The sequence below is a fragment of the Heterodontus francisci genome, chromosome 11 (genome assembly GCF_036365525.1).
Source record: "Heterodontus francisci isolate sHetFra1 chromosome 11, sHetFra1.hap1, whole genome shotgun sequence".
Taxonomy (NCBI): Eukaryota; Metazoa; Chordata; class Chondrichthyes; order Heterodontiformes; family Heterodontidae; genus Heterodontus; species Heterodontus francisci.
Window position 1 is genome coordinate 20,746,964 of NC_090381.1, and position 16,018 is coordinate 20,762,981.

The following is a 16,018-nucleotide window of genomic DNA, read 5'->3' on the forward strand; positions in this document are numbered from 1 at the left end:
TGCACAAATCACAATTTACAAGGGGGTTCTTACCATTCGTAACACTGCACACATTTATATTTCCCATTTAGTCCACTCTGCTCATAAGGGTTATCTGCTCTGGGGTCATGGAAACATTTCAACTCACAACCCCGAGGAACTCCTGCAGCAATGCCCTGGGGCTAAGACGGTTGGCCTCCAGCAACCACACCGCCTTCCTTTGTACTAGGTATGACTCCAACCAGTGCAGCGCTTCCCCCTCGATTCCAATTGACTTTAATTTTACTAGGGCTCCTTGATGCCACACTCCAGATTCACCGAGTTATGGATTATGGATTTAACTGAATTAATGTTCAGCTGCTCAATAGCTTGTGGATATCGTAAATTGCAGATCGGGAAGAAAACTTAGATTTGACCTATACTGGTTAGTTTAAGACAGTTTGGCAAGGCTCCACAACCATCATTTACTCCTTGATCTAAACTGGGTGGTAAAATCCCAGATAGTTCCTTAGTGAGGAGCAAAGAAAGGGCATTAAAGATTCATCTGATTCCTTGGTATATATGTCAAGATGCCTAAACCCAGCCTTCTTACATCATCCGAGAACAGAAGATAGACAAGCAAAGAAGCACTGCAGAGGCTGACAGAGGTAGAGCAGGTGTTTTCATGTGAAATCATGCAAGAAATAAAAGCACCATTTAAAGATGCAATTAAAAGTGAAAGCATTTCACCTCAGTGTAATTGAGACTGCAGCAATACCGGAGGAACAGATGGAAGAGTCACAATTGAAAACAAATATTCAAAAAGAAACCATTTTTAATCTTATTTCATAAGGTTCAGGGGATGAAAGTGGAAAAGTCATCACATCAAGCCTAAATAGTTCACAACAGAAAGAAACACAAACAGGAGGAAGGCCAATAGCAGCCTTCAGTGAAGCCACAATAAAACAATTGCCACAAAGAGCATGGGTAAAGTATGAAGCTAGAGGCTTCCCCTAGGCTGAGGCCCATCATCTTTCATTTGTTAAGTCTTCACTCCCTACTTCCTCAACCTTACACAAGTATCCATATAGACAAAGTACACTGCTATTGTTTGAAGGCCATCTTCCAGTCAACTTCGTAAGGTATGTGCGGTTTCCATTTTTGTAGGAGTGCCCAGGAAGCTGGCCAGCAGTCCCAGTGCCACTGAAGCAAGCAGCATTTCATAAGCACCCTGCGTCATTCGCAGCACCTGTCACAAGAACCAAATTACACCACCCTAGAGGATTAGCAAGTTTAAGGAGGTAGTACAAGGTGAATCACAATGTATCTGTGAGAAGCAACAAGTTGCGCTTGCAGACCCTAGGATTCAATCCTCACAGAACCTGCTTCTAAAAAGATTGCTGTCTGTGCAAAACTGTTGAGTGGAGCTATTAGAGTGTCATAAGCACCCCGCAAGGTGTGGCTGAGTAGCATAGAAAGTCCATATAGCAGTTGTGCTGGAAACATCTCTGCATCTATTCTACAATGGAGCATGTACCAACTCCAGAAGCATCTGCAGCAGAGCCTACGTGGGAGAAGTCCCAAGTCCGTTTGCGACACCAGTTGTGAATTCAAGATATTAAAAGTGTTATGATCGGTGAGGAAGGGATCTCAGGCTCCCCTCTGGCCCCTTTCCTGGTTTGGCCGTAACAGGGTTTAACTTTTTAAAAATGCAGCGTTTTAGCTTCACCTCAGTGAGTCCTTACTCACTGCTCTCTAATTGTAATTGTAATTGTAAAGAAACCAATCAGACAGGCTTTCTTCAGTTTAAACAAGAAAGGTGCAAGTTTATTAACCTTATCACTCTAACTCAGTTAAAATTATGCAAAGCAACCAAACTAGCATGCATATTAAACATACACACACAAATAGATACAGAGGAGGAGAAAGAATTAAAGGGGGAGGGTTTGGAGTAGTAGATGGGATTCAGCTATTGTCTTTAGTTTGGATGTAAAATCCTTCATTGCAGTTAAGTCTTGCAGTTCTTGCTGGGGCCCAGGGCACACTTTCAAACTTGTTTCGCTGGTACCAGAAGGCTGAAGAGGTCCTCTGTCTTGAGGCTTCTGCTGCTTCCGTGAGCGTGAGCGAGCAAGAGAGAGATAGTGAGGGGGAGGGACTTTCTTTCTCTTTGGTCTTCAACTTGCAGTCTGCCCTTTCTGTGTGGCACAATTCAATCAATTCCCAGTCTGGTCAGCAGATAGGTCATGTGACCTACTCTTTGTTTGAAACAGCATCGTCTGCGGGGATTGTTAATTTCAAAAGTTATCCAGTCACACTCAGTGGGGATTTGGCTCAAAGTCAGTGGCTCGCAATGTCTTTTGATCATCATTATTGACAAAACCCATCTCGCTAACTGAATCAGGGACAACTCCCATTGTCTCTCTATGCAACTGTTTCGCGAAATGCAAATGTGCAGCCAATTTTTAGATGCTCAGCTGTATGGTCCTTTTAAACATGTTCAATGTCCAGTAAAAAGTTCAAGTAGTGTTCCATATGATGAAATTAATGTGTTTCCATTTGGCAGGTGTGGTTTCCGTCACAAGGGGAACAGATAGGGTAGATAGAGAGAAACTATTTCCACTGGTTGGAGAGTCCAGGACTTAGGGACATAGCTTACAAATTAGGACCAGATCTTTCAAAAGTGAAATTAGAAAACATTTCTATCCACAAAGGCTGGGGCTTTGGATGGCCACTTGAAGGAAATGAACTTGCAGGGCTCGGGGATTGAGCGGGGCTGACTGGATTGATCCATGGAGAGCCGGCATGGACTTGAAGGGGTGAATGGCCTTCTTCTGTGCTGTAAATGATTAATAGTTTGGAACTCTTTCACAAATGGCAAATGATGCTAGATCACTTGTTAATTTTAAAACGGAGACTGATAATACCTTTGGATAACAAAAATCTAAGGGGTCTGGGGCGGGGGGTCAAAGGCAGGTATGTGGAGTTAGATTGGACATCATCCATGATCTCACTGAATTGCAGAACAGGCTTGAGGGGCTAAATGGCCTACTCCTGTTCCTATGACTGTTACAGACATCTTAAACTGGCAATCTACAAGTGATTCTCTTGTCCAGCTTCCACATGCTGGCCCTCTGGATTATGGGAACCCCAAGGCAGGATGTCATGGAGCCGACTGCTGCCCAAAGTCATTCCCATGCAAATCAGTAGCTATGCTAATGGAGTCCCAAGGCGACACCACACTTGGACCATCCAACACACCCTCCCCCCACAAGCAAATGGCAGATGTGCCAGAAAACAAGTGAGGTGAGCCAACAGAAGCAGATGCAAAGTCACCTGAGGAAGCAGCACAGGAAGTACAGGACCAACTCAAATTCCAAGTTGATTTCCACAAAGCCCCAGCAGCTGCCCAACACACATATTCCTTCCACTGGGATGTCACAGATTAGGAGTCAAAAGACACAGACAATACACCCACTAAAAGGAAGCACTGTGACAAAAAACACTAACATAGCAGAAAATTATTAGGTAAATATACTGGTTACACTTTGATATTGGGTCAGAAAGTTTCTTCCTGAAGTTGCAGAATAAAGTAGCAAAGGATGGGCATGGATACTAACTGGGGTAGTGCACAGGCCAAGGTCAGTGACAGCGCTTTGGACTAATTGCTCAAGTGCAGGCCGACAGAAATGTTGGTTCAGGCATCCAGCTGAATATCTATGCTGTACTTTTTGTTTACAGTTTGTTCTCAGGATGTGCAACTTTATTGCCCATTCCTAGTTGACTAGAATCGCTGTACAAGGTCTTAATTATTCCTGACACTGCTGTGACTCATTAGCCATAGCTGAAGAGGATAGCCTCAGTCTGAGGAATCATCCTTGAAGTTTGTATTTGCCTTCAAATAAGGGTGACAAAAACAAATGCCTTGGAATGAAGTGGGCATTGACCTAACCACTGATCAGCTGAACACTGATGACATTAAACTCCTTTCTGTTCATGTTGGCCATACCATTGTGGGGATGGCCCCAATGGCCACATGTAACCACCTAGACTTTGGGGCATCTGGTAATTGGGTAGCTCTCACACTGTTGTCATTGTTCAGTGGGAAAGGTATTGAATGAAATAAAAGCAAAATACTGCAGATGCTGTTGGTACTGAATGATTGGTCCTACTGAACAGTACACTAGGGACCAATTTTATATGTCTATGCTGCACATTGCCTTTTATTGCAAATGTCCCTGTGGCAATCTGGAAGTGTCCAGATGTATAAAGGCGAAGGTGTTTTTTAAAAATATATTTATGTTTTCATGGGATGTGAGCATCCCTGGCAAGGCTAACGTTTGTTGCCCATCCCAAATTGCCCTTCAAAAAGGTGGTGGTGGGCCACCTTCTTCCATCTGGTGCAGGTACACTAACAGTGCTGTTAGGAAGAAGTTCCAGGTTTTTGACCCAGTGATAGTGAAGGAACAGCAATATAGTTCCAAGTCATGATGATATGTGACTTGAAGGGGAACTTGCAGGTGGTGGTAGTCCCATGCGTCTGCTGCCCTTGTCCTTGCAGGTGGTAGAGGTCACAGGTTTGGAAGGTGCTGTCGAAGGAGGCTTGGCAAGTTGCTGCAGTGCATCTTGTAGATGGTACACACTGTTGCCACTGTACACGGGTGATGAACAGAGTGAGTGTTTAAAGTGATGGATGGAGTACCAATCACATGGGCTGCTTTGTTCCTGATGGTGTCAAGCTTCATGAGTGTTGTTGGAGCTGCACTCATCCAGGCAAGTGGACAGTATTCCATCACACTCCTGTCTTGTGCCTTGTAGATGGTGGACAGGCAGTGGGGAGACATGAGGCGAGTTACGTGCTGCAGAATTCCCACTTTCTGACCTGCTCTCGTAGCCACAATATTTATATAGCTGGTCCAGTAAAGGTTCTGGTCAATGGTAACCCCCAGGATGCTGATGGTGGGGGATTCAGCGATGGGAATGCCACTGAATGTCAAGGGGAAATGGTTAGATTTTCTCTTGTTGGAGGTAGTCATTGACTGGCACTTGTGTGGTACGAATGTTACTTGCCACTTACCAGCCAAGCCTGAACGTTGTCCAGATCTTGCTGTACGTGGACACGGACTGCTTCATTATCTGAAGAGTTGCAAATGGTACTGAACATTATGCAATCATGGTTAAGGCCCTGTTCACAGTTCTGTTCCTGTGATGAGGTTGATTGTAGGTTTCTTTACAGCAGCTGGCACAGCTCGACAACTGTCCCCTGCTGAATAGAGTCTGACAATGGCACATGGATGTAGCTGGACTTGTAGAGACAGTCACATGGATAAGGTGACTGTATAAAGTCTGCATGGCATTCAATCTCTTCACCCCGTTCCTTCAAATTCAAGGACAGGCAAATGTTGAATCCAATTCCCATAACTTACAGCTTAATCACAGCAATAATTTACAGAGCAGTGCAGCTTGAAGAAATCACTTCATAAAAAGGCAAAAATGTGACTGGTTCTTCACAGCCATTATAAATGGGTCGGCTGAGCACACTGCATCTGCACAGCGTTAACCTGGGAGTTCAAGTGCTGCCAATTTTTCATTTGCATATAATTACATATTTAAATTAATTTCCTACAGGAATAATCAGTGCTGGTGATCCACCAGGGTCATCATCTCGGTCAGAGTGCTAAAAAATGTGGAGGGCAGGGGCTGGAAGGAGGGAGGGTGGAGTTCAGAGTGTCCAGTCACAGCTTGCCTAGATTTTGAAAGGCAAGTCTACACTGTTATGCCCCTAAAATATGAATATAAATGAAGACTGAATGCAGTATACAATGACAATCAGAAACACATGAACGTGAATCACACTCAGCAAAGAATGACAGTGCCAGCCTTAGGACAGTGGTAGCACTTGGTCCTGAATCAGAGGGTCATAGGTTCAAGCCCCACTCCATAAATGGAGCACATAATCTGGATTGACACTCCTGTTGGGATATTAGTAAGGATCAAATACAGTGTACCTGGACATGGAAGATCTGTGTTGAGGGCAAAGTAAGCTATAGGATTGTTTAATACACTAAAGGATGAGAGATTAGGATGGGTGACTAAAAATTTTGGTCAAAGAAGTCGTTTTTAAGGAGCACCTTAAAGCAGGAGAGAGATGTGGGGAGATTTGAGAAGGGAATTCCAGAGCTTTAGGCAGAGACAGCTGAAGGCAGAGCCACCAATGGTGGGATGAAAGGAGTTGTGGATGAGTAAGAGGCCAGAGTTGGGAGAACACAGAGACTGCAGAGGGTTTTAGGGCTGGAGGAAATTACAGATATAGGAAGATGGAGGTGGTGAGGTTATGTAGGGACGAGAACGAGGATAAGAATTTGAAAATGGTGGATGGATGCCAATGTAGGCCAGCAAGCACAGAGGTGGTGGCTGAACAGGACCTTGTGATCAAAGGGTAATTATTGATGGGTGTTTTTGCAAATGGAAGACAGTTTCCAGTGGCGTTCCACAGGGCTCACTATTAGGTCCCTTGCTTTTTGTAATCTATATTAACGATTTGCATATAAATGCAGGGACAAAATCAAGAAGTTGGCAGACAACACGAAAATTGGCCATGTGGTTGATAGGAAGATAGCTGTTGGACTGCAGGAAGATATCAATGGACTGGTCAGATGGGCAGAAAAGTGGCAAATGGAATTCAACTCAAGAAGTATGAGGTGATGCATTTGGGGAGGTCAAACAAAGCAAAGGAATGCACAATAAATGGGAGAATAGAGAGAGATGTAGAGGAAGTGAGGTACTTGGGAGTGAATGTTCACAGATCCCTGAAGGTAGCAGGACAGGCCAATAAGATGGTTAAGGCGGCATATGGAATCCTTTCCTTTATTATCCCAGGTAAAGAATAGAAGAGCAGGGAGGTTATGCTGGAACTGTATAAATCATTCGTTAGGCCACAACTTGAGTACTGTGTGCAGTTCTGGTCATCTCATTACAGAAAGGATGTGACTGCACTGGGGAGGGTACAGAAGAGATTTACGAGGATGTTGCCAGGACTGAAAAAATGCAGCAATGGGGAAAGACTGGATAGGCTGGGGTTGTTCTCCTTGGAACATAGGAGGCCAAGGGGAGATTTGATTGAGATGTACAAAATTGTGAGGGGCCTGGATAGAGTGGATGGAAAGGGCCTATTTACCTCAGCAGAGAGGTCAATGACTAGGGGGCATAAAGTGATTGGTAGAAGATTAAAGGGGAGATGAGGAAATGTTTTTTCACCCAGAGGGTGGGTGGGGATCTAGAACTCACTGTCTTTAAGGGTAGTACAGGCAGAAACCCTCAACTCATTTAACAGCTATCTGGATATGCACCTCAAGTGCTGTAACCTGCAGGACAACGGACCAAATGTTGGAAGGTGGGATTAGGCTAGGTGGCTCATTTTTTGGCCGGCGCAGACTCAACGGGCCAAGCGGCTTCTTTCTAAGTCATCAACTTTCTATGTTTCTAAGATACAGGAATAGAGTTTTGGATGAACTGAAGTGCATAGAGGGCCATAGATCTGGGGGTGGATACGGTGGGGAAGGCCAGCCAGGACAGCATTCAAATAGGTGAATTTGAAGGCAACAAAAGCATGGATGAGAGTTTCAGCAGCAGATGGGCTGAGGCAGCGGTGGACACAGGGGTGATAGTAGGCAGTCTTTGTGATGGACAGGATGTGGGGTCAGACACTCATCTCAGGATCAGAGATGATGCCGAGACTGTGAACAGTCTTGTTTAGTCTCAGACAGCAGCTGGGAAGGGGGATGGAATTTGTGGCCAGGGGCTGAAGGCAATGGCTTTGGTTGTGCCAGTGTTTTAGTGCAGGAGACTGTGGCCCATCCAGGATACTGAACAAGCACTTTAGCAACACAAAGACCATGGAGGGGTCGAGAGGTGGTGGTGAGGTAGAGCTGGGCGTCATCAGCATTTATGCTAAACTGGACGTTGTGTTTTTGGATGATGTCACCAACAGGTAGATGAGAAATAGTTGGGGGGGGGGGGGCTTAACAGTTTGAGGGTGGAAAGAGAAGTCACAGCAGGAGAATTTCTGACTATGACCAGATAAATAAAGAGCAGAACCAGGCGAGTGCATTGCCACTTCGCTGGATAACAGATGACAGGCAATGGACGAGGACAATGTGGTCAACGATCAAAGACTGCAGGACAATCAAGGTGGAGGAGGGAGAGTGCATCATGGTCCTAGAGAACGTCATTTGTGACCATGACTTAAAACCATTTTTCATGCTGTGGCAGTGGTGGAAACCTGACTGCAGATGTTCAAACACGGCATTACAAGAAAGAGGCGACAACACATTCAAGGACTGGAAAGGAAAGTAAGTTTAGAGATAAGGCGGTAGTTTGCAAGGACAGAGGAGTTAAGGGTGTGATGACAGCAGATTTGAAAGGGAGTGGAACAATACTTGAACAGAAGATTCCATTTACAATATCAGCCAGCATGGGGCCAGCAAGAGAAGTTGCGTGCTCAGCAATTTAGTGGGAATAAGGTTAAGAGAGCAGGAGGTGAGTCTCATCGACAAGATGAGCTCAGAGAGGGCATGAGAGGACATAGGAGAGAAAAAGATGTAAGTTCAGGGTTAGGGCAAGGGGGAGCATTAGGGGAAGCTTGGCGTGGTGGGAAAGACGATAGGAGGGATGCAGCAGAGGAAACTGAACAGATGGTTTCAATCTTGGTGAGAAAGACAAGGAAATGCATGCACTCCTCGTCAGAGGGGACAGGGGTTTAAGGAGACTGTTGGTAGTGGAAGGAAAAAGCCAGGGGGGCATATTCACAATCCAAGGTGATCCTGGAGTAGTATGTTGTTTTAACAGAGAGCAGGGCCTGACAGCGTTTGACGTGGCCCATCCAGGTCTGGCAATGAATGGCTAAACTAGTTGTGCACCACACACATGCAACCCAGTGCCCTTTGGACTTAAGATGGCTGGTACTATAAGGAAAATAACCAGGGTGTGAGAAAGGAAGGGTTTTTTCTAGGGACAAGGAGATCAAAGACGGAGGTGAGAGAACAATTGAGCAGATCAGTAGGTGCAGAAAAGTACTGTAACAAAAGAATAGGCCATTGGGAATTTGAAAGTGCCATTGTAAGGTTTTGTCCCAGGGACTGATGCAGAAGGAAGCTATAGTCACCAATTTGCATTTATAGAGCACTGTACATAAAGGACAACATCTCAGAGTGCTTTGTGGAAGATGGACACAAAGCAGGAGAGAAAAGTGGGGCTCCAGTCCCACACGGTGCATTTATCACAACGTCCTCAGGGAAATTAAGGATGGGCAATAATTGCTGCCTTGTCAGAGATCTCAAGAATAAAGAAATTTTCACAGAACCAGAACACTGATTAGTCCTCTGATGGACCCCTACTGAAAGCCGTATTCCCAACACAAAAATCAGAACATTTAAACACTGCCTTTTTCGAATGTTTAAAAGGCTTTGTTATAGCGCCCTTCATTTTCCACATAAAATTCAGTTATCATGGCTCACAGCATCGACAGAACAGTTGCTTCTGAGCCTCCATTACCAACTGCCAGAAAGATCAGCTCAAAGGGACCAGCCCTCTAATTTCGGCCTTTCTCCTCATTCCCGAACAGCAACACCTGGCCTCTGACGGCCTGTGACTGAGATCAATAACTCTATACAAAGGGTCATGCTTGCAAATCTAAATATTGCTACCTGCAGTTTTCTTAAAGTCAAATCAAACACAAAAGTCTGAGTGTTTCAAGTCTTGCTCTACGGCAGCGAGGCCTAGACAACGTACGTCAGCCAAGAGTGACGTCTCAACTCATTCCATCTTCGCTGCCTCCAGAGAATCCATGGCACCAGGTGGCAGGACTGTATGTCCAACACAGAAGTCCTCGAGGCGGCCAAAATCCCCAGCATATACACCCTACTGAGACAGCGGCGCTTGAGATGGCTTGGCCATGTGAGCCGCATGAAAGATGGCAGGATCCCCAAGGACACATTGTACAGCGAGCTCATCACTGGCATTAGACCCACCAGCCGTCCATGCCTTCGCTTTAAAGACGTCTGCAAACACTACATGAAGTCCTGTGACATTGACCACAAGTCGTGGGAGTCAGTTGCCCGTGATCGACAGAGCTGGCGGGCAGCCATAAAGGTGGGGCTAAAAAGTGGCGAGTCGAAGAGAGTTAGCAGTTGGCAGGAAAAATGACAGAGGTGCAAGGAGAGAGCCAACTGTGTAACAGCTCCGACAACCAATTCTATCTGCAGCGCCTGTCACTCCAAAATTGGCCTTGATAGCCACTGCAGGCGCTGCTCCACTAACCACTGACCACCTCTAGGCACTCACCCATTGTCTCTCAAGACAAGGAGGCCAAAGAAAGAAAACGAAAGGAAAGAAAGAAAGAATCAAACGTAAATATTGCGCAACTTTAATTAAGACAGCACTCTTACAACAAACACAATATGCCAGAAACCACATATAGAAACTCCTGGTAGCTACGCAGGGGAATTTGGGGGTGGGGGGGGGGGGGGGGAGGGGGGGTTGGGGGACAGACGGGGCGGGGGAGGGGGGGGTTGGGGGACAGAAGGGGCGGGGAGGGGGGGGTTGGGGGACAGAAGGGGCGGGGAGGGGGCGGGTTGGGGGACAGAAGGGGCGGGGGAGGGGGCGGGTTGGGGGACAGAAGGGGCGGGGGAGGGGGGCGGGTTGGGGGACAGAAGGGGCGGGGGAGGGGGCGGGTTGGGGGACAGAAGGGGCGGGGAGGGGGCGGGTTGGGGGACAGAAGGGGCGGGAGAGGGGGCGGGTTGGGGGACAGAAGGGGCGGGGGAGGGGGCGGGTTGGGGGACAGAAGGGGCGGGGGAGGGGGCGGGTTGGGGGACAGAAGGGGCGGGGAGGGGGCGGGTTGGGGACAGAAGGGGCGGGGGAGGGGGCGGGTTGGGGGACTGAAGGGGCGGGGGAGGGGGCGGGTTGGGGGACAGAAGGGGCGGGGAGGGGGCGGGTTGGGGGACAGAAGGGGCGGGGGAGGGGGCGGGTTGGGGGACAGAAGGGGCGGGGGAGGGGGCGGGTTGGGGGACAGAAGGGGCGGGGAGGGGGCGGGTTGGGGGACAGAAGGGGCGGGGGAGGGGGCGGGATGGGGGACAGAAGGGGCGGGGGAGGGGGCGGGATGGGGGACAGAAGGGGCGGGGGAGGGGGCGGGATGGGGGACAGAAGGGGCGGGGGAGGGGGCGGGTTGGGGGACAGAAGGGGCGGGGAGGGGGCGGGTTGGGGGACAGAAGGGGCGGGGAGGGGGCGGGTTGGGGGACAGAAGGGGCGGGTTGGTGGACAGAAGAGGCGGGTTGGTGTCGGGTTGGGGGACAGAAGGGGCGGGGGAGGGGGCGGGATGGGGGACAGAAGGGGCGGGGGAGGGGGCGGGATGGGGGACAGAAGGGGCGGGGGAGGGGGCGGGATGGGGGACAGAAGGGGCGGGGGAGGGGGCGGGTTGGGGGACAGAAGGGGCGGGGAGGGGGCGGGTTGGGGGACAGAAGGGGCGGGGAGGGGGCGGGTTGGGGGACAGAAGGGGCGGGTTGGTGGACAGAAGAGGCGGGTTGGTGTCGGGTTGGGGGACAGGAGGGGCGGGGGAGGGGGACAGGAGGGGCGGGGGAGGGGGCCGTGGGAGGACTGACGGGGGAGGGGGCCGTGGGAGGACTGACGGGGGTGGGGGCCGTGGGTGAGAGGACTGACGGGGGTGGGGGCGGTGGGTGAGAGGACTGACGGGGGTGGGGGCGGGGGGTGAGAGGACTGACGGGGGTGGGGACGGGGGGTGAGAGGACTGACGGGGGTGGGGGCGGGGGGTGAGAGGACTGACGGGGGTGGGGGCGGGGGGTGAGAGGACTGACGGGGGTGGGGGCGGGGGGTGAGAGGACTGACGGGGGTGGGGGCGGGGGGTGAGAGGACTGACGGGGGTGGGGGCGGGGGGTGAGAGGACTGACGGGGGTGGGGGCGGGGGGTGAGAGGACTGACGGGGGTGGGGGCGGGGGGTGAGAGGACTGACGGGGGTGGGGGCGGGGGGTGAGAGGACTGACGGGGGTGGGGGCGGGGGGTGAGAGGACTGACGGGGGTGGGGGCGGGGGGTGAGAGGACTGACGGGGGTGGGGGCGGGGGGTGAGAGGACTGACGGGGGTGGGGGCGGGGGGTGAGAGGACTGACGGGGGTGGGGGCGGGGGGTGAGAGGACTGACGGGGGTGGGGGCGGGGGGTGAGAGGACTGACGGGGGTGGGGGCGGGGGGTGAGAGGACTGACGGGGGTGGGGGCGGGGGGTGAGAGGACTGACGGGGGTGGGGGCGGGGGGTGAGAGGACTGACGGGGGTGGGGGCGGGGGGTGAGAGGACTGACGGGGGTGGGGGCGGGGGGTGAGAGGACTGACGGGGGTGGGGGCGGGGGGTGAGAGGACTGACGGGGGTGGGGGCGGGGGGTGAGAGGACTGACGGGGGTGGGGGCGGGGGGTGAGAGGACTGACGGGGGTGGGGGCGGGGGGTGAGAGGACTGACGGGGGTGGGGGCGGGGGGTGAGAGGACTGACGGGGGTGGGGGCGGGGGGTGAGAGGACTGACGGGGGTGGGGGCGGGGGGTGAGAGGACTGACGGGGGTGGGGGCGGGGGGTGAGAGGACTGACGGGGGTGGGGGCGGGGGGTGAGAGGACTGACGGGGGTGGGGGCGGGGGGTGAGAGGACTGACGGGGGTGGGGGCGGGGGGTGAGAGGACTGACGGGGGTGGGGGCGGGGGGTGAGAGGACTGACGGGGGTGGGGGCGGGGGGTGAGAGGACTGACGGGGGTGGGGGCGGGGGGTGAGAGGACTGACGGGGGTGGGGGCGGGGGGTGAGAGGACTGACGGGGGTGGGGGCGGGGGGTGAGAGGACTGACGGGGGTGGGGTGGGGGGTGAGAGGACTGACGGGGGTGGGGGGGGGTGAGGACTGACGGGGGTGGGGGGGGGAGGACTGACGGGGGTGGGGGGGGGAGGACTGACGGGGGTGGGTGGGGGGGGTGGGAGGACTGACGGGGGTGGGTGGGGGGGGTGGGAGGACTGACGGGGGTGGGTGGGGGGGGTGGGAGGACTGACGGGGGTGGGTGGACTGACGGGGGTGGGTGGGGGGGGGTGAGAGGACTGACGGGGGTGGGTGGGGGGGGGGTGAGAGGACTGACGGGGGTGGGTGGGGGGGGGGTGAGAGGACTGACGGGGGTGGGTGGGGGGGGGGGTGAGAGGACTGACGGGGGTGGGGGGGGGTGAGAGGACTGACGGGGGTGGGGGGGGGGTGAGAAGACTGACGGGGGTGGGGGGGGGTGAGAGGACTGACGGGGGTGGGGGGGGGTGAGAAGACTGACGGGGGTGGGGGGGGTGAGAAGACTGACGGGGGTGGGTGGGGGGGAGGACTGACGGGGGTGGGTGGGGGGGGTGGGAGGACTGACGGGGGTGGGTGGGGGGGGTGGGAGGACTGACGGGGGTGGGAGGACTGACGGGGGCGGGGGGGGGGGTGAGAGGACTGACGGGGGTGGGGGGGGGGTGAGAAGACTGACGGGGGTGGGGGGGGGTGAGAAGACTGACGGGGGTGGGGGGGGGTGAGAAGACTGACGGGGGTGGGGGGGGTGAGAAGACTGACGGGGGTGGGTGGGGGGGAGGACTGACGGGGGTGGGTGGGGGGGGTGGGAGGACTGACGGGGGTGGGGGGGGGGTGAGAAGACTGACGGGGGTGGGAGGACTGACGGGGGTGGGTGGGGGGGAGGACTGACGGGGGTGGGTGGGGGGGGTGGGAGGACTGACGGGGGTGGGAGGACTGACGGGGGCGGGTGGGGGGGGGTGGGAGGACTGACGGGGGTGGGTGGGGGGGGTGGGAGGACTGACGGGGGCGGGTGGACTGACGGGGGTGGGTGGGGGGGGGGGTGGGAGGACTGACGGGGGTGGGAGCGGGGGGGGTGCGGCACAGCCCTCTATCTCCCAGCCCTCCCCCACCCTGTCTGTCCCCCAGGCTGCACTGATCTTCCTACTGTACCAGCTGACAGAGCACAGCCGGTCACAGGGTGCGAACTCGGAGCAGGCCAGACACCGGGACAGCTGCGGACACAGGCAGCACACACCGTTCCCAACTCATCGACTCTCCGCCAGGCCAAGGCCCTCGGGAGCTAAGCAGACACCGCGCTTCAAAAACTTCGGTTAGCCTCGGAAACTCAAACAGGCAGAGGCCTGGGCCTACCTGCATCCATTGTGCACAATCTGCTGTCAGAACACAGCCACGCTGGGAACCACCCGGCAACGCTGATTGACAGTTTCCGCAGGCCAATCAGAGGAACAGTAACGGAGTTCGGGCACCGCCCCGAATAGCTCGGCCATGCGCAGAAGCGGGTGCGCCATAACTTATTGTTGGCTTTCTTGCCGTATGGGAAGTTGGTTGGACACCGGAAGTTTTGGCAGTGCCATCTTGCCATACGGAAAAAAGATTCCATGCAGCTTGCTCGAACTGATGAGCAATTATTACGCGGAGTCGTCGGGGAACTGGTATTTTCGTTTATAGGGCGAAATTCGGAGCGTAAGGCTTCGTATTTCTTTCAGTTTCGTGCTCGGTGGACCAGAGGTGGTCAACGCCATTTTGTACGTTAACTTCACCTCCCCGCAGTCGTCTTGAACAGTTCAGAGTGGAGGTGATGAGGACCCCATTTTGTTGTACGGATGCTGGAACTCTGATTATTGCCTCTTGACTCGGACAAGTGTTTGGTAGATTTCCGTCTGTCTTTTGATCTGAAAAATGGTGATATCGTGTTCAGCTCACTGCTGTACCAATAGACAGGGAAAAGTAGCCAGTTCTATCTCATTCCACAGGTGGGTATACTCTGCTAGATCAGGATTGTCTGTTTTTTGCAGTGTTCAATGTATTCAACTTTAAAAGATATTGCCTATCCAAAAATATTTTCTTGTACATTCGAACAAACGAAATAGGAGCAGGAGTAGGCCACTCGGCCCTTCGAGCCTGCTCTGCCATTCAATAAGTTCAAGACTGAACTGATTACTCCACATTTCCACCTCCCTCCGATAACCTTGCAGCCGCTTGCTTATCAAGTCTGCCTTAAAAATATTCAAAGACTCTACTTTTTTGAGGAAGAGAATTCCAAAGACTCGCGACCCTCTGAGAGAAAATATTTCTCCTTATCTCTGTCTTAAATGGGTGACCCCTTATTAAAGGACACCCTTATTAAACAGTGACCCCTATTAAAGGTTCTCCCACAAGGGAGAACTTTCCACATCCATCCTATCAAGGGAAAACATCCTTTCCACATCCATCCTATCAAGATCCCTCAGGATCTTAGATGTTTCAACCAAATCACCTCTTACTTTTCTAAATTCCAGCGGATACAAGCCTAGCCTGTCCAATCTTTCCTCGTAAGACAGCTCGCCCATTCCAGGTATTAGTCCAGTAAACCTTCTCTACTGCCTCAAACACATTTACATCCTTCCTTAAATAAGGAAACCTGTACAGTACACAGTACTCCAGATGTGGTCTCACCAATGCCCTGTATAGCTGAAGCATAACCTCCCTACTTTTGTATTCTGCCCCCTCACGATAGGATGAAGTCCATCAGGACCCAGGGACTTGTCAGCCTGCAGCTCTAACAATTTGTTCAGTACCACTTCCCTGGTGATTGTAATTTTCTTGAGTTCCTCCCTCCTGACTTAGTTAATACTGGGATGTTATTTGTATCCTCTATAGTGAAGATTGATGCTAAGTATCTGCCATTTCCTTATTATCCATTATTAATTCCCAAGACTCACTTTTTATAGGACCAATGCTCACTTTGTTAACTCTTTTTAAAATATCGAAAGAAACTCTTACTATCTGTCTTTATATTTCTAGCAAATTTTCTCTCGTACTCTAATATTACCTTCCTTATCAATCTTTTTTTTTATTCATTCATGGGATGTTGGCGTCACTGGCCAGGCCGGCATTTATTGTCCATCCCAAATTGCACTTGAGAAGGTGGTGGTGAGCTGCTTTCTTGAACTGCTGCAGTCCATGTGGGGTAGGTACACCCACAGTGCTGTTAGGAA

At 52.3% G+C, this 16,018-nt stretch overlaps 2 protein-coding genes across 2 annotated transcripts in view; one reads left to right on the forward strand and one right to left on the reverse strand.

Annotated features, from left to right (window-relative positions):
• The window catches only part of atg4b (autophagy related 4B, cysteine peptidase), a 101,594-nt gene extending 87,364 nt beyond the window's left edge, over positions 1-14,230 (reverse strand). Inside the window, exon 1 of the mRNA XM_068041767.1 lies at positions 14,172-14,230. Coding sequence (XP_067897868.1) covers positions 14,172-14,181 — 10 coding nt within the window. The 5' untranslated portion in view covers positions 14,182-14,230. The remainder of the gene's footprint in view (positions 1-14,171) is intronic.
• LOC137375120 (peroxynitrite isomerase THAP4-like) overlaps positions 13,945-16,018 on the forward strand; it is a 28,843-nt gene continuing 26,769 nt past the window's right edge. Inside the window, exon 1 of the mRNA XM_068041769.1 lies at positions 13,945-14,794. Within this exon, the coding sequence (XP_067897870.1) occupies positions 14,721-14,794 (74 nt within the window). The 5' untranslated portion in view covers positions 13,945-14,720. The remainder of the gene's footprint in view (positions 14,795-16,018) is intronic.